The following is an 18,818-nucleotide window of genomic DNA, read 5'->3' on the forward strand; positions in this document are numbered from 1 at the left end:
TTTTTGTAAGAATATTTCATATTGAAATATTAAAGATTTTTTATAAAACATCTATATAAAATATTGTAGTAAAAACATTTTCAAACCAAAAGTAAAAAATAAGAAATCATAAATGATTCATAAATAACAAGGAATATATATAATAAGAAATATATATTCCTTATATATTTATGATGATATAAATAAATGATACAGTGTAACATATAAGTATTAAACAATACAGTTTGGTATAACTTTATTTGAAAAATAGTATATCAAATGAACAGTATGTAAAAATTGAAAAATATTTTAATATACTGTTCATTTGATTGATAGCAATAGATTATATTAGCAAATTATAATAAAAATAATAACAATTATATTGATTATAAGTACGCTTTATTTTTAGAGATTTAATCCCACTATCTTTAAATTTGTATTACCGGGTCCAACGTGTTTTAGAACAAAGAGATGAATATGTTGAGGTTCTTTTTTATTCTTATTCAACTTTTCTTGTATATTTTTGTATATTTTATATTTAATAGCAGAAGTTTTAAAAGAATTTGTTCATTAAATGAATTTAGTACTGTTTTTTTTCAGACTATTCTCGATTTAGCCTTGTATAACAATAATGAAGACACAATGAAGGTTACCATTAGTTATTTTATTTAATTAACATTAAGAACTTCTTACACAATATTATTTATTTAATTTATGTTAAGGAATCTCCAAATGCTCATCCATCCCTAAGCCCGCATTCAAGTTTTCGTTCTCAAAACATTCTTCAAGCCAATCGTCAAAAAGTTTTTAATTTGCAGTCTGAGCTGTAAGTTATTGGTGATTGCTTTTTTTATTGATGTTTACAGTAGAATGGAAGTTCATTTTAATATAATAAATGTAATTTATCATAATTTAATATAATTTTAATTAATAAATGTATAATTATGTAATAATTGTATAATAATAAGTGTATTTAGCATCTAAATAATATCTACTCAAACCCAAATTTTCTGTTGATGTATGTTCTGAAACCTTAAAGAATTTGTTTTATGTTCTGAAAACCCCCCAAAAAAACCATGATCATCAAATCAAATTAAATGTATTCTAAAATAGATTTTACATTTCATGGAATATTTACATTTGGTACAAGTACTAATTTTAAGTAAACACCATAATAAGAAACTAAAAAAAAAACAACCAAAAACCAAAAAAAATGTAAAACAGTACAATACTTAAGCAAAAATCTTTATGGAATAATAATTAAGTAAAAAGTTTGATAAATTTAGGACAAAATTCAATTTACTTTTATTTCAAAAATTGTCTTTTATTTCACACATTTACTTTTATTTCAAAATTGCATTACTTTACAGTTACACACATATGTTGAATATACACACATATATTGAAATATATATAAACATTAATTTATTTTAGTGATGACAGATCTGTTGCAGTAGCTGAAATGAATAAAGAAATTAATCAATTGAAACAGCAACTTGATAATATTCGGCGTGAAGTATTTATTTTTAGTTTATCTTTATTTTAAAAACAGATTAATTACTGTAAAAATGAAATTGTATATATAAATAATAAATTCTGCTCATCGCAGCTAAAATTAAATTATAAAATATTTGGGGCTGTTAAATTTTGGTAAAAGCAAACCTTAAAACCCTAGTTTAGTGGATAAGAGTAGGAGAGGAATGTAAAACTTGTAAAAAAAGAATTTAAATGACTCACTGGAACAAATTAGAATATCTGGCTAACATTGGTTTTTTTTTTGTATAGTTACAGTTTTTCATTCAAAAAATCTTTTACTTGTGTTTTTGACCAATTTTTAACAGTTTTTTAAGTTGTTGTATCTAAAAGTTGCTCAGTTATGCAACTGGCAATTTTTAGTTACTTTAGTATAATTTAGGTAATATCTTGTGGTAAAAATCAAAATTAAAGATTTAAAGCTAATTTGACACTTGCAGCCACCTGTTAAATATCACTTTTTTAAAAAAATATGATAAATTCGCTTCGCAAGCATAAAAAATAGCGTAAATAGATAAAATAAGTTATTAAACTTTTTACTGTGGAAGTACTCTATATAAACAAACATAAAAAAATATTTAAATACCCTCTTACTCTATTCAATGACAATTGCTCTATTCAATTACATAATTGTAGCCTTTTGACAGTGATGCTTATTTAGTTTAAACGGAAAACTAAAAAGTATACATAAACTGCAAAAAAAGTGAAAAACAGTAAAACAGTTAACTGAAAGAAGTGTATATACAGGAAATGCAAGTATACTAATTTGTTCATCTTTTATTTACATAATTTATAATACTGTTATAATCATTGTAAGTAAGATTGTAGTCACTAGCACTTCTACTCATAGTGGGTGGAACACTTATTTGACACATTACTTTGTCAAATGGAATCCTACACTGAATTAGTCCTGCATCATTAGTCCATTTCAAGTTTAATTTGTTTCTATGGATTTTCTATGCATCAAATTTCTGTTTTTTTTATTTTTATATGTACTTCTCATTAACATCTTGGTTTTCATTACAAATCTTGAATACAAGCCCTGTGTACATTCATCAACGTAAAAGCATGCAATGTTTTAACGGGTCAAAGATTTAAAGGATCAATTTTTAAAAAGTTTACATTATTTAGCCCATGGGTATCATAGACAGTATCAAAATTATTTCCCTTTATCTGGTACAAAACAGCAATAGCTTCTCATTCACACAACTGTGCACATCTCTTTATATCATTTTTGGATGTTAAAATAAGTTTCATGGTTATTGATATCATCACTTCAAAGATACAATCTGTTAACACCTTTTATGTTTTTTTAAACCCATGTAAACAGCTTGTGGTGTTAGAATCTGATTTGTAATTGCTGATTGTTTTTAGATCAAATTTTGTAGGTATATTTTTTGAATAATTCACATATATTTAGGTGGGCATACAATTTAAGTGAAACATTAGAAATAAAGTAAAATATTTACCTCTAATTTACAATACACTAATTTAAATAATAAATCTAAAAATTACCTAATATATGAAGGCTCCAGGGGAAAAATAATGAGATTCCAAATTTGCCTGAAAAAATTGTGCTAGTGCCATCTAGTAGCATTTTTTGTCGCCTTTTAGAATATTGTATTGCGAAAAGGAAAAAACAATGGCAATCCTAAGAATAATGCGTTTTAAAATTTCCCATCCCATTCCTTTACAGCATGGCGTCATACATTGTCTCTCTTTAATTTTTTAACTGTAAGTTATTGCTTAAATTAGTATTAATTAAATGTTAATAATCATTTAAGATTGATAGCAAATCACTTAATGAGCTGTTCTATTGTGCATCATTTTTCGGTTTATTTTCTTCTAGTAACATAGTTTGGGAACCCCCAAAGCGAGCCAAAATAAGAACGTCCGTCCACCTCAACACAGTGCACTCAACACAAGTCTGTACAATGGATCTCTCCAAATTCCTAAAGCAAAATACAAGGATCTCATATTTTTGAAAAAATTCATTATTGATCCAGATGCTAAACGGTTTAATGAAGGGCAACTGCAGCGGTGGAAGATAACAAAGATGATATCTATCTTGACTATTTAGAAGAAGAATAATCTTATTCTTCAAAAATTTAGTCGATCAGGAATGATAGAATCAGAAATCAAATTTTGCCTTATTATTAATTAACTGTTATTAGATTATTATTATTATGTTGACATCAGAGTAACATTGAAGTGCAATAAAATGATGAAATAAATTAATTGTGATTGGTTTAATTATTAAATTTTAGTTCTTTCGTTTTTATTTCGTTAATCTTTGCAAATTTTTTAGAAAGTTACAACAAGAACAATAATACTAATGTCAAAAAATTATTTGTGAAAAAAATGGCAACGATGCAAAAAATTGAGAAAATCCAGGGGAAACGATGAGACTCCACGCACAGCTTCAAATTTTATTGATTAAAAGAAATTTAAGAATTATAACATGTTATTACCATTTAAAATGCATTTGTGGACTTTATTCTACAAAGTCTATATCTTGGAATAGTTATTAATATACGCGCTTAATATACGCAATTATATATACATAATTATCAGTTGTGAAAGTTACTTTTGCTCATATCTTAAAATGAGATTTTTGGTTATCTCATTGTTTTTCCACTAAACCCTTCATATATATTTAATATCTAATATATATATATATATATATATATATATATATATATATATATATATATATATATATATATATATATATATATATATATATATATATATATAACAACAATAACAACAACAACAACAAGAAGCTAGTTTCTTGCTTGGTTCATTAATATGAAAGTTCCATGAAAGATTGCAATCAATTAATACACTAAGATATTTAATAACTCTTGAAGGATATAGCCGTTTATTATTAATTTTAATATTGATTTCAACATTTTTAAAGAAAGTTTTTTCTCTGAGATGGAAAAAAAAATTATTTCATTTTTTTTGGTGTTGAGGCATTAGGTTAGCATTTAACCAGTGAACTATACCTTTTAGATCCGAATTAACATTTTTACATAAAGAATGATACGATTTGTTGATGTGCAAGAGATTTGTATCATCAGCAAACAGATGAGAAGTGAACAGAGTTGATTGGGTCGTTAACGTAGATTAAAAATAAAAGAGGACCTAGAACAGAACCTTGAGGAACATCACACAAAACTGATTTCTTACTAGAATTAAAACCATTAATACTTACAAATTGTTTTCAATCTGAAAGATAAGATTGAAACCAGTCATTTACAATACCGCAAATTTCATATTGATTTAATTTAGAAATCAAAATACTATAGTCAACGATATCAAAAGCTTTTTGTAAATCGATAAAAACACGACAAGCGAAATGACTAGTATCAAGAGCTTTTAGTTTTTTCCGTTATACATATTAATGCATGGCAAGTAGAATGTTTTAATTGAAAACCAAATTGAAAATCATTTAAACAATTAAATGAGTTTAGAAAGTATCTAACATAAGTTAGAGTAAATTTTTGTAGTAAAAGTAAATTCTTGAGAAACTTATGTATTCTAGAGTACATTCTAGAATACATAAGTTTCTCAAGAAGCTTACTAATGTTAGATAAATGAAAAATAGGTCTGTAGTTAGTGCATGAAAGTTTAGAGCCATTTTTAAATATTGGAATAATGCGAGTAATTTGTAGTAAATAGTGGAATAATTTAGTAAATTAGTAATAATAAATCATGGAAATAATTTCGAGTAAATAATGAAATAATTTCAAAATATCAGGAAATGTTCCATTTATAAATGAGGTATTAAATAGTTTAGAAAGAATATTTGAAAATTCATAGTTAAATTCTATAAGAATATTTGTGGGAATGCTGTTTGGACCTAATGATTTTTTTGGTTTCAATTTAGATATGAGATGAAATTTCTGGAATATTTGTTGGAGATGATAGTAAAGTATATAAATTTGGATGTTTAAGATACTTTTGATAGTTAATGTAAGACAAATGAATATTGGATTTGAGATTATGAGCAACATTTGTAAAAAAAGTGTTATATAGTTCAGAGATTAGAGTTGGATTAGTTATATATATCTCATTTTCTTGCAAACAGTTGGGAGATGATTTATTAAAATTTTTTACATTTTCTGAGAAAAACTTGTTAAAATGGGTTTGTGTATATATATATATATATATATATATATATATATATATATATATATATATATATATATATATATATATATATATATATATATATATATATATATATATATATATATATACATATATATACATATATATATACATATATATATATATATAGATATATATATATATATATATATATATATATATATATATATATATGTATATATATATATATGTATATATATATATATGTATATATATATATATATCAAGGATGCGGAGTCCCAAAAAGGACTCCGGATTTGAAAGTCACAAAAAGATTACTTTATCCTAGTTTTTGATATCCAGGAGAAAATATAAATAAATTTATGGACTTTTATTAGGAAAAAAATTGAGACTTTTAAGATAGAGGAACAATTATTTTTCGAGCCCGGAGTCCTTAGGTATAATGGCGGCAAGGACTCTGGGCTTAAAAACAATAAGTTTTAAGTCATTAAATCTCATGAATGTTTTTATTGTAGCAGATAATAAGTCAACAAACATGTTTAGAGCTTCTGGACACTACAGACTTGGAAAAATATAAAGCCGGAGTCCTTTTGGGACTCTGCATCCCTGATATATATATATATATATATATATATATATATATATATATATATATATATATATATATATATATATATATATATATATATATATATGTACATGTTTTTATTAAAAACAATATAATTACCATAAAAATACTGATACAAAATATTTTTTTATATATCTTAAAACTATTAGCACTAGAGGCCTTTCAAATATTTCCTTTTTTTAAATTGACTGCAAAACAAAAAGTTACTTATAGAAGTCAATATTTAGGAGCAAAAACTAAATGGTAAATATAAAATCCAATTTTTTGCTTTAAAGACCATGATTTTTATAAAAAATAAAAACCTTGGTATCTATAAAAATAAAGACCATGATGCAATAAAATGTTACTTTTATTATATTAAATCAATATAAAGTTCTTATGTATTATCTGAATTTTATATTCTGATATGTCAATAAATAATATTTTTTTGTTTGTATAGAATAAAAGATTGACAACTGAAGCTGCATGGGTGACAACATGTAGAGATGAACTAGATGTTGCGAAAACTCAGGTAAAAACAGGAATACTTTAAAATTCAAAATGAACAAATTACAACACATTCACATCAAATAAGAAACCGATTCTAAACACAATTTTATGTTAATAAATACTAAAATATTTAAAATCTTTGAGTTTGTTTTACATATAAATTTGTAATGCTCTTTAGTTAGAGAATTTCAACAAAGTTAATGCAGAAAATGCGAAAATGAAGGAGAGGATAAGAGAACTAGAGTTTTGTAAAAATCAATATGATGTAAGCTATTTAAATGTGATTTTTTTAATAATAGTTTGATATAAATTGCAGTTTTTTTTGTTTTATAAAATAAACATATTAGTTGTTATGAGGCAAATTTTATTTAGCCGTTATTATGAAAAAAAATTTTTTAAAGTCTTTAGTTCATTTTGTTTATATTTATTTTAGTTACTTATATTTATTTTAGTTACTTATATTTATTTTTGTTTCAGGAGTTAAAACAGCAGTTTGAACTTATATATGAGGCCAAAGTGGAGTTAGAAGAAAAAATGGCAGGATCTTCTTCGTTGATCGATCAATATAGTGTGTAGTTAAATACCTTAATTATTTGATCGTTTGTCCTATAACAATTATTTATTTTGTATAAATTTCTTATTATATTTTTAACTATTTTAAATTATTATTTTTGCATTTTTTTTTGTATAACAAATAAAAATGATTTAAAATGATTTAAAACCATTAATAACAATCACAGTTGATTAGTTTTCATCACTTAATAAACAAACAAAAAATAGTAAATATCTTTACTTTTTTATTAAAACTTTTCTAAATTCAGATAAATATGAGGAAACCAATTCAAACCTACAATCTCAGATTGATGCTCTTACTCAAGAGAGAGAAGATGATCATATAAGAATTCGTGAGCTTGTTGACCAAGTAGCAAAGTTGAGCAGAGAGAAACAAGAAAGGTTTGTTTGACATTTATGACATTGTATTTTTACATTGTAAGTTTATAAAGAAAAAACGATTTAATTTTTTGTAAAACCTAAATCAAATAAATTAATAACAATAATAATAATTTGTAAATAGTAATAATATTGATAATAATATTAATAATAATGATAATAATAATAATAATAATAACTTTATAGACTAAAAAGTTAGTTAACACACACACACACAATTTTTTCACAGAGTTGAAAGTTTTTGTTTTTATTTTTTCATTGTTTTATGTTGTTTATTGTTTTGATATATTTTATAACTTCTATTTTTTTTTTTTTAACTTTATGTGCACATATAAAATACTATTTAGGTATCCATTTATTGACTGAATAATTTAGGGGGACAGGCGCAGACATTGACTAATTATTGAATTATATTGGTGCAGCCAAGTGTACAATGACTAAATGATTTTGATTTAAATATATACAGCATGTGGCATTACTTCATATTTTATGAGGTTATTTTAAAAAAAGTTATTTAAACAACATAAATAAAAATAAAATAGGTATTTAAATAACATAAATAAAAAGTTGTTTAATTTACTATAACAAATAAAAATGACTTTTTTACAAAACTGCAAAAGTTTTTTATTTAACGTTCTTCAAGACAGCAATTAAAAAAGTTTATTACATTTACTTTTAACTCTATTCTCTATTTTAACTCTATTAACTTAACAACCGGTAAGTAAGCTTATGAAAAGAAAAACAAACAGACAATATCAAATATCTTTAAGATGTCAAAAGCAATATTCTAACTAATGCAGGATAGATTCTTTCTGTTATTTTAGTGAGCAAATCAGCAGTATTATGAGAATATCAAAATCTGTATTAATTGTAAGAGAGTTTTTAGAACCACTACGTCATTTCCATCAGGCAGGAAAACAAGGTTCATTTAATTACTTATTAAATATTTAAAGAGCAAGACTATAACAGGTATGTTGTCCAGACCTGTAGAAGAGTCTAAAGGAAAATTACTTTAGAATTGATCAGAAGCAAGTGATGCAAGTGTCAAGCAATTGATCAACCTGTTTGTTGGCTATATTAGGTAGAATGTGATTAGTGGAATCAAGAGATGAGGTTGATGAAAGATTCTTAGCAAACAGTTCAGTTTAGTTCAGTTAAAAAAGCTAAACCATGTAAGAGAGGCAGAATAACAGATTTGCCCTTATTATAGACACTATTAAAGATTCTCCAAAAGTTTGGGAGCCTAATTTTTGAGATGAAATACAAGATTTCGTGACCTAAGAATAGTGGGCTATGGTGTTAAACAAAACCTTTTTACAATAGTATAAAGATGTCTATTTTCTGGACAATTTTTTTGGCAATAGATATAAAAGTAATGGTTACAATTAAAAATTGCAGCAACACAATGAGAGGAAAACCATAGAGAAGAGCGAGGCTTGAATTGTTGAACTGGAATAAAAGATTCCATGCTAGCCTGAATCCAAGAAGTTATATAAGAAATTTGTCAGCAGGAAGAAGAATGCTTTCTATCCTTGGGCCTTCACAAAGAAAATCAGGGAAAGAGTCCCAGTCAGCCTTCAGGTAGTTGTACAAGGTACAATGATAAGAAAATTCTAATGTAAAGAAGAATGAGATAATAGTTTTAGAGATAACAAGCCATGATCAGAAGCACTTAGGGGTGAATGTGGAAAAACTGAGCTCTGACTATGATCAGAAACAAGACATAAGTAGAGAAGGTAAATGATTAGAATTGTCTGGAAAGTGAGTTGAAAAGTTGACTGTATTAACGGCAAAAGTTGTGGGCCTGAATACCTGCAGATTCACTGAAACTAAAGCCAAGCCATTCAGTGTGATGAGCAAGTTACTAACAACAACGATATTGGCTGATGGATAAAGAGAAAGGGCTTGGTCAGTTTGATCGGAAATAATATCGAAAAGAGTGCAGTCTTAAAATTGAAGAGAGGGATGTAAAGCAAAGAGAAAGGTGATATAGTGAAATGGTGCTAGATGAAAGCGCAAAAAAATAGCCTGTAGATTCAAACCTAGTTTCAAGACAAATAGGTGAATTCTTGCAAATATAAATGCCGAGGCCAAGCATGTGACTATTAGAGTGTTAATGGTTATCTTCCTTTAATTTTTAAATGAATTAAAGGAAGATAACCATGAACACTTAACTCAACTCACAGACTTGACTCAAAACACAGACAGTACTCAGTACACTATCTAATAGTCCAAGTAATTGCTTCATTACTATTAATAAACTCTGTAACAAAGCTGTAACAAAGGGCTCCAAATGTGGCCTCGACAATGCACACCAAAAGTACATATAGGGACACCATGGCACTGTTAGTACTCTGATATTTTACAGCTGTTGATGATATTTTTCAGCTGTGCCTTCATTAGGAGATAATAAAATGAGTTGTCTAGTCACAAGCGAAGTTCATGCATTAAGTCAAGAAGATCCAGCATTCAACATCCTAAACTGGAAACAGTGTATTATAAATACATCTACGCCAGCCTAATAGATAAAAAAGGGGTTAAAGCTAGTAAACAGATAGAATCTGTTACTAGTCTCTAGCTTTTACTCAACCAAAAACCCAAAGGCAGGGGTTACTTAAATCAGAGTTGACTCTATTGGATTTATTAGACTGACATAGATGTAAACCTGTTATCTTGTTTTCTGCCTATGACAATGAATGCTGGATCTTCTTGACTCTACTTATAGATTTTTGCTTGTGCCTTCTTGATAATGGCTATGCAACTCTTTTTGTTATCTCCTAATGAGTGTACAGCTCTAAAACTCAGTTTAATGTTTCTGAGTCCAGCTGGTAGTAAGGTTTCCAGTACTCTGTGGTAGCTTTCAGGGAGGCTGATTCCATCAACTGCTGATGAAAATATTGGAGTATTAACAGTGTGATGTTGAGTATGGATGGTATCCCTTTTAATGCTTTTGGTGTGCATTGTCAAGGCCACATAAAGAGCCCTAAATTCCGACATTAAGTTAATTAACAAGACTGAGACAACTGCATAGCTCATTGCTGTGCTCTATCTATGAATGAGTCAAGTTCTCTTTAAACTTTAATCATGCTTAAATTAACTCAAAATATTTACCTCAAAAAACTATCCTCACCACCTAACTGTTTCAATATATCTTTCACAAATATTCATGGTCTTCAAAAAAACCCTCTATCTTACCTCTTGCAAAGTTCACCAGGCAGCTTGCTCTTTGTGAGACTAATTTAAATTCAGCTGTTCCTTCTTCAGATCTCAGTATTAATGGGTACTATCCTTTGATTCGCAAAGACTCTAACAATCACATGCTTGGCTTGTGGGTATACTTACGCATCAATTCACCTGTTTATTGAGAAATCAGGTTTGAATCCTTTGAGCATTTTTTAATGTGCTTTTGCTTAGCATCTATTCACTGTTTCATCATTTTCTTTGCTCTTTATTGTTCTCTTTCTTCATAAGACTACACTTTTTTAGATGTAATATCTAATTAAATTGACCCTTTATCTTTGCTCCTCTGCCAATATTGTTGTTATTGGTGATTTTAAAGCTCATCACACTGAATGGCTTTGCTTTAATGCCACTAACTCCACCAGCACTAAAGCCCATAATTTCTGCATTCCTCAATCTCTTACTCAGATAGTTTGTGACTCAATTTCTAGACAACTCTAATTATTTCCCTCACTGCTTGATTTGTCTCTGACCCTAGCTTGTGTTCAGTTACTCTATATTCTCTCTTAGGTGCATGCAATGATCTTTATAAATCTTTTATCTTGTTCTTCTTCAGACTTACCTTATCATTGCACAACTTACTGCTATGCTAAAGCTGATTGGCATTCTTTTTGTGATTTTCTTTGTGACGGTCATTGGGCTGATGTCTTTTCTCTCTATGCTGATAAATGCACCTTCTACATAATCTCCAAGATCGAAGCAGGAATGGAAGCATTTATTCCTCATTGTTTCCAAGTCAAGCCTCATTCTACTCCATGGTTTTCACCTTCTTGTGTAGCTGGTATCTAATTGTAATCATTTTTTTCGTCCTTTTCAAAATACGACTCTTTTTACGGATAGCTATTTATTATTGCAAGAAATTGATGTAAAGGTGCTAAGATGTAAATCTGATGCTAAACTTCATTATTATCAGTACACTAAATCTCATATCTTATGTCAGAAATTAGGCTCCAGAGACTTCAAATCTTCAACCACATCATTAACAAAGGTAGGTTTAACATTTCATCTCTCATTCATGGGACTGATCTTACCTCTCCCAAGGACAAGACTAAACTATTTTTAAAGAGCTTTTCTTCTAATGCTGAAAAGTGGCATCTGTGGTTCCAATTTTTAAAAACTCTGGAGAACATATTAACCCCTCCAACTATTTTCCAATCAGTCTTCTATCAGTTATTAGTAAGGTCTTTGAGTCTTTCATCAACAAATTTCTAACATCCTAACTTGAGTCAAAATGGTTTTTGGCTGACTCGCTACCTGCCGCAACCAACAGATTACAGGGCACTTCTTGACATATCTAAAGTTTTCAACAATGTTTGGCATGTTGATCTTTTCCATAAGCTTGCTTCATATGATGTAACTGGGAAAGTTTTTGAGATTAACAAATAATTTTTTCTTTCTATTTTAATAAAGTCATCCTCTAAGGCTATTACTCTTCTTTATTTCTAGTAATTTCTGGGGTACCTCAAGGTTCTATCCTTGGTCCTGTTTTGTTTTTTATCTAGATTAATGATCTTCCCGACAACTTTACATCTAAAGTAGCTCTTTTTGCTACTCTCTAGACAAAAAGTCTTCTCTTTTTGATTGCTTGGAACAAGCAGCTGATTTTGAATCTGATCCCACTCCTTTAAAAGATTGGGGCTTGCAGTTGCTTTTGCATTTTAACTCCGACAAAACTCAGTTATTTACTGCAAACAAATATCAGTTTTGCAGTCTTCTCCATTTAGCCAGCGCTTTCGTGCTCGTCCACACACCTGCAAATATTTTGGCAAGCGTTTGCCAAAAAATAAAAGTGTTTTGTTTTAAATTGCAACAAAACTTTTGTGTATATTTGTTTAACTTTTATGAAAAATGGATTTTTTTTATCAGTTTTTTTTATAAGTATTTTATCTAAAACATTCTTTTCGCAATTTTTTAAAAATTTAAATAGAAAAAAATTAATTTTTTAATCGCGCAGGCTAATTTAAAAATGACAATTCTGCCAGCGCTATCTTGTGCGCTTACATTAAATTTCTAACGGATAAGACTGATTCTATTGGCATTCATTTCCATTCTTTTACTGTATATGTCCCTACATGCTCTAAAAACTTTTACTACGTTTTTATCCCTGCACTTTAACTCTTTGGAACTCTCCTATCTTCATGTTCAACTTCAACTCATCCAACCTACAACTTTTCAAGTCTTCTGTCAACTGCTTCCTTGTTCTATAACTCTGTTCTTTGTTTTCTAGTAACTCCCAACTCAATAGTGATTGCTTGTAGCCTTGTTGAGAGTAAATCAAAACAAAACAAAAAAATTAAAATTCAAAAAAAAAAAAGTTGTTTTAGTCCAGACACTACATAATTTATTTTTTTCATTTTTGAAAAACTTTTTTCCTTTTATTTTGAATACAATTTTGAATACTGACACTTTTTTAAGAGCTTTTTGTTTTTAATCTCCAACTTTATACCTTTAAATATATTCCTATTAGCTGTAAATCGGGAACTCTAACTAATTATACCATAGTTTAATATAATAGCAAATAATAATATTTATAATTTAATAATTTAAAAATTTTTTTTTTTTAGCATGACAGCTTGCTCAACAATGAATGCTGAATTGAATGGTCTTCGAATGCAGAAACAGGATGATGGTAATGAGATCGAAAATATGTTTTTTTTTGTTTTTAAAATGTTGCAAAGCACTATAAATAATATATATTTATTTTCTATATAAACATATTTATTCTACTTATTTATATTTTTGTATTTGAATCTCTAATTTTTCAGATTTGACATTTTAGTTTTTTATTTAATTTATTTAATTCTATTTTATTTAAATTATTTAATTTGGTGAAAGAAATTTTTTAAAAAACTCTATTATCTGATTTATTCATATTTTTAAATATTTGAATATGTGTAGAAAAATATTTTTAAATATTTGAACATGTATAGATAAAGTACAGTAGTAAGTTTAGTAGTCAGTAGAACAGTATATTTAGTAGATAAATAAATTTTTATTAAATTTAGACAAATAATAAACACTTATTAAATAACAAAGTTCTTTTTTCAAAGATTCTTGAATTAATTTTTTTTTTAAAGTTGAAAAATAATAGAAAATGGTTTTGAAGTTTTTTATACAGTTTTAATTTTTTTGAGACCCATGTTGACATGTTAAATTATTTTTTTTAATAACATTAGGGACTTTTCAAATGTTCATTGGTCTGAAGCAACTCTTAAAAATTATTTTAAAAGCTAATTTTTTAAATTTAAACAGGTTTTAATTTATTACAAAAAACACATTTAGCACGTGGGAGAAGACTTGCTTTTCAATCCTTGTTTTTAAAACAACAGGTTCAGAATTATCATGATCATCCTGCTACTGTTAACATGTAATCCAATACAACCTACCCCATGTCATGCTACCTTTTTGAATTTGCTTTTCTCGGCAAAAGCTGGAAGAAGTTTACTTGGCATGCATTGTCAAGGCCACATAAGGAGCCCTTTGTTATGACTTTAGGTTAATTAGCAGGGCTGTGGCAACTGTATAGCTCATTGCTTGGGTTGTCATGCATCTATGATTGAATTTCTCTAAATAAAACCTGACTAAAGTACCAAAAAATGTTAAACATAAAAAACTTTCACCACCACCTAGTTTTGTTAATCTTTTACAAATATATTTGTGGAAATAACTTTTTATCAGTTAAATCATACCTCCTGCAAATTTTACCAGTCTTTTTTGCTCTGAGTAAAATTAATTTGAATTCGGTTTTTTCATATTCAGATCTCATTTTTGATAGCTATTATCCCTTGGTTTGCAAAGACAATACTTATATATCAATTCACCTATTTGTTACAAAACACAAACCTTAACAAATAAGGCTACTGTGTGGTGAAACAAGTTGAGGGCGGTATCACCAGAGATGCGGTGAAGATCGACCTCAGAACTTCTTATTTACGATTTCAGCGCACTACCACTATATCACTACTACATATATTGCACATGTACTCAGATAGTTAATTTTTTATTTTAAAATAAGTTATACTGTTACACTGTTAAGTTATACTGTTTCGAGAGAGATTTACATATATATATAAAAAGGAAACTGTTGTGATTTGTTTCATTGTATATGAAAAGCTTTAATTGCACTTTAGGAATTAATGTCCCCTTATTGGTTGAATACAATCAAACCTCGTAAGTTTATTTTATGTTGCTGTCTTTTTTTTGTTGATGTTAACCAATTAATACGGTACTCTGAAATTTTGTTGCAAATACAAATTAATCAAAATTGTATTTTTATCATATGTGCTATAGAAAAAAATGTATTCAGTGTTAAAAGTGTAATTAGTACATTTTTGAATTGATTGACTTGTATTTTAACTTTACTATGTATTTTTCAGTTCTACAGACTTACTTCGACTGGAAAAAGAGAACAAACAACTAAGCCTTATTATTGATAATTTGAAGACCGGAATACCTGTTGATAAAATTAAACAACTCAAAGAATCAAATGAACAGATGTCTGAGAACATATTTCAATACAAGAACATGATTACTACATTGACTAAGGTATGCCTTGTCAGTGTTATCATAATTATTTCTATTGTCGTTATTGTTGTTACATTAAAGAAGTAGCATCAATTTCATATATTTTGTTAAAAGCTACTTTTTTATAAAGAAATAGTGTCATTGACAGTCTACATTTATTTTAAAATATTTTTTAATCTGGAAATTTAAATCAGAAAAATTATCTTCGATTAATTTTTATAATCTAAGACTTTTTTGTTTTGAAAGTTATGGATTTATTTATAAAATATTTTGAAATATTTCCGCTTTTATTTATTTATATTTTGGCAATATATTCGTTTATAACGGCTAGTTTAGAATAAATTTATTTATTGTGTTTTTGTGTGGATGCAAGGACGCAGATCAATACATTAATTTTTTTTTGTGTACTTATTGGAAAATTCAAAGGTTGTTCCACTATGACATTGTAAATTTTATACATACATACATACATACATACATACATATAAATACATACATATACATACATACCTGCATAATACATACAAACACACATACAAACATATTTATGAAAAATAACAATCTTTTTGATAAATATATATATATATATATATATTTATTTATATATATGTGTGTGTGTTTGTGTAAATATGTATGTATGTATGTATGTATGTATGTATGTATGTATGTATGTATGTATGTATGTATGTATGTATGTATGTATGTATGTATGTATGTATGTATGTATGTGTGTGTGTCAGTAAATATTTATGTATGTATGTATGTATGTATGTATGTATGTATGTATGTATGTATGTATGTATGTATGTATGTATGTATGTATGTATGTATGTATGTATGTATATACATGTTTTCTGCGTCTTTTCATAAAACATGAGAAGACAATAATGTATAAAAACAAATTTTTAAATTTTAATTTTATATGGTTCAAAATATATTTTGTATATCTTTAAAATTTTGGGACATTGTGAATGAAAATTTTTAAAATTATTTTATAACAATGATTTGTAATTGGTGAGTTTGATTCAAAAGAAAATGCTATTTAGTAACCAGTTGTTTTAAATTATTGTCTTCCAGCTTAACACTTTAAGTACTGATTATAAAAAAGTTTATATTTGTATACTGGGAGATTTTTTAACTACATGTCGCACTTTTTTTTCAATTATATTATTTCAAAAAAATTTTATTTGCTTGAAAATATAGAGTAAAACCAGGTCAAACTGCACATCATATTATTCTGCACCCTGATCGAAATTATTAAATAAAAACTAATTGGATATGGCTATGAAAAAAAATAAAAATAGATTCAAATCCTCCTCTATTCGAATTGATAAAATTAAATGCTGATTTAACTCCATTTTTTTCTTTTTTTATACAACTTTAACAAGGAGTCAAAAATTTTTTATATATTATTTATTATTGCAAACAAAATAGCACTTGAACCAAAACTGATATAAAAATAATTTCAGCACTATCTTATTGGAAATTTAATTTTAATTCTGATTATATAATATTTATGCAGCTAGAACAAAAAGTTAAATAAAAAATCAAAAAAGTAAAAAAAAACTCTTATTTCTGATAAAACTGCACACTCGATTAATTACTTAGTTTAGTTTTTCGCAAGTGACTAAGCGCCTATCTTTATCTAATTAACTTAGTGTTAATTCCGGTTTAATTAAAAATGAACTAAAATGTTATTCGTTAATATAATCATCTCTTGCTCATTAAAAACCAATTATTATATTATTTCTCAATATAATCATCACTCACTCAATTCAATTTTAACTCGCTCACTTTAAAATGTCAAATAAAAAAACAAAAGCATACAAGGATGACAATATACAAGCTGGATTAACTGATATGAAAGAAAATAAAACATCACTGAGAAAAGCTGCATTCAAACATGGCGTTCCTGTCTCAACGCTCAAAGATCGCAAAAATAACAACAATAAAGGCTTCCATGGCTCGTGTACAACAACAGTGCTCTCAAATGAAACAGAAAGATTGATGGTGCATGCGTTCCAAACCATAACCTCAGTCACCAATTACTTGGAGACTGAGGTTATGGTTTAACCCGAAATGAAATCCTAGAATTTGTATGTGGCTACCTTAAACACGAAGATCAATTACACTTGTTCAAAAATGGTAAGCCTTGTAAAGACTAGTTATATGCTTTTATGAAAAGATAGTCAAAAGAAATTTCAACAAGAAAAACAGATAACTTAGCATCTAAAAGAGCTGCTTCTTGTATGCCAGAAATAATTGATCATTATTTTGAATGCGTCGTCAAACAGATGGTATAACTTCTGGGTCGCATGTTTTAAATTGTGATGGAACAGGTTTTTCGAGTGATCAAGGCAAAGCAACCTTAGTGTGTCGATAAGGGACAAGACTTGCGTTTCCACTTACTGGCAACAATGAAAAAATTCATTATACTGTAAACAATTGCTGCAACGCTGATGGGCATTTTGCACTATTATTTGTGATATACAAGCCAAAAGAAACTTTTGTCCTGACTGGGCAAGATTCCAGTTGGCACCAAATATTCAATTTCAAAATCAGGTCGGATGGAGCACGATACGTTTATTGAATGGTTGAAAGAAGTATTTATACCCGAAACTGATCAAATTGGTGGCATTCATATTTTAGTATTAGATGGGCATACAACTCACATAGCTTTGGAAGCATTATTGCTGTGCAAAAAGTACAATGTAATCTTGATTTGTTTACCTGAGCATTCTTCACATATTCTGCAACCATTGGATAGAGGTGTCTTTTGTCATGTCAAACAAGCATGGAAAGAAATTCTTACAAAGTATTACTAAGACTCAAAATGTAAGAATTTAGATAAAATTTTCCACCGTTGCTCAAACTGCTGTTCGAGAGTGATAAATGTTTTACACGCTTGCATACAATTGCTGGTTTCCAGTACACTGGCTTATTTCCACTTAATAAAAACAGCATAAATCATAAGGCGTTAGCAATCATGCAAACATTTAATCTACCTTCATCAACTTTAGTACCTCCGCAGGACCTACACCATCTTGCTCAGATACAGGTTCATCATTTTTTACAGCCACTGCAGCACCTACTCTAACTACACACCAATTACCATCTTTCTTAACTCCACCAGCTTCAAGTTTTGATTGGTATCAAGCATGTGTTGAGCGTTGCAAAAACAGTATCAAGATAGAGTTAAAGCAGTTTTTTCAAGCAAGAAATCAATTGCATGTTAAGAAATTGAAGCAGTGCAACATGTCAAAACTTGCCAGAAAATGTATTACCAAAAAAATGTGATCAAGTTCCTCAAACAAAAAGTGGAAGAAAAAGCAAC

General features: G+C 27.7%; 1 protein-coding gene across 2 annotated transcripts in view; it reads left to right on the forward strand.

Moving 5' to 3' along the window:
• Window positions 1–18,818, forward strand: part of LOC100214756 (girdin) — an 81,538-nt gene that overhangs the window by 13,269 nt on the left and 49,451 nt on the right. For both annotated transcript variants that reach the window (XM_065804884.1, XM_065804883.1), the window contains exons 8-18: window positions 389–464; window positions 580–627; window positions 702–805; window positions 1,414–1,495; window positions 6,720–6,791; window positions 6,948–7,034; window positions 7,247–7,337; window positions 7,591–7,723; window positions 13,525–13,589; window positions 15,091–15,130; window positions 15,337–15,505. In XM_065804884.1, the coding sequence (XP_065660956.1) occupies window positions 389–464; window positions 580–627; window positions 702–805; window positions 1,414–1,495; window positions 6,720–6,791; window positions 6,948–7,034; window positions 7,247–7,337; window positions 7,591–7,723; window positions 13,525–13,589; window positions 15,091–15,130; window positions 15,337–15,505 (967 nt within the window). The remainder of the gene's footprint in view (window positions 1–388; window positions 465–579; window positions 628–701; window positions 806–1,413; window positions 1,496–6,719; window positions 6,792–6,947; window positions 7,035–7,246; window positions 7,338–7,590; window positions 7,724–13,524; window positions 13,590–15,090; window positions 15,131–15,336; window positions 15,506–18,818) is intronic.

Source organism: Hydra vulgaris, chromosome 09, assembly GCF_038396675.1.
Source record: "Hydra vulgaris chromosome 09, alternate assembly HydraT2T_AEP".
In the NCBI taxonomy this organism is placed as follows: domain Eukaryota; kingdom Metazoa; phylum Cnidaria; class Hydrozoa; order Anthoathecata; family Hydridae; genus Hydra; species Hydra vulgaris.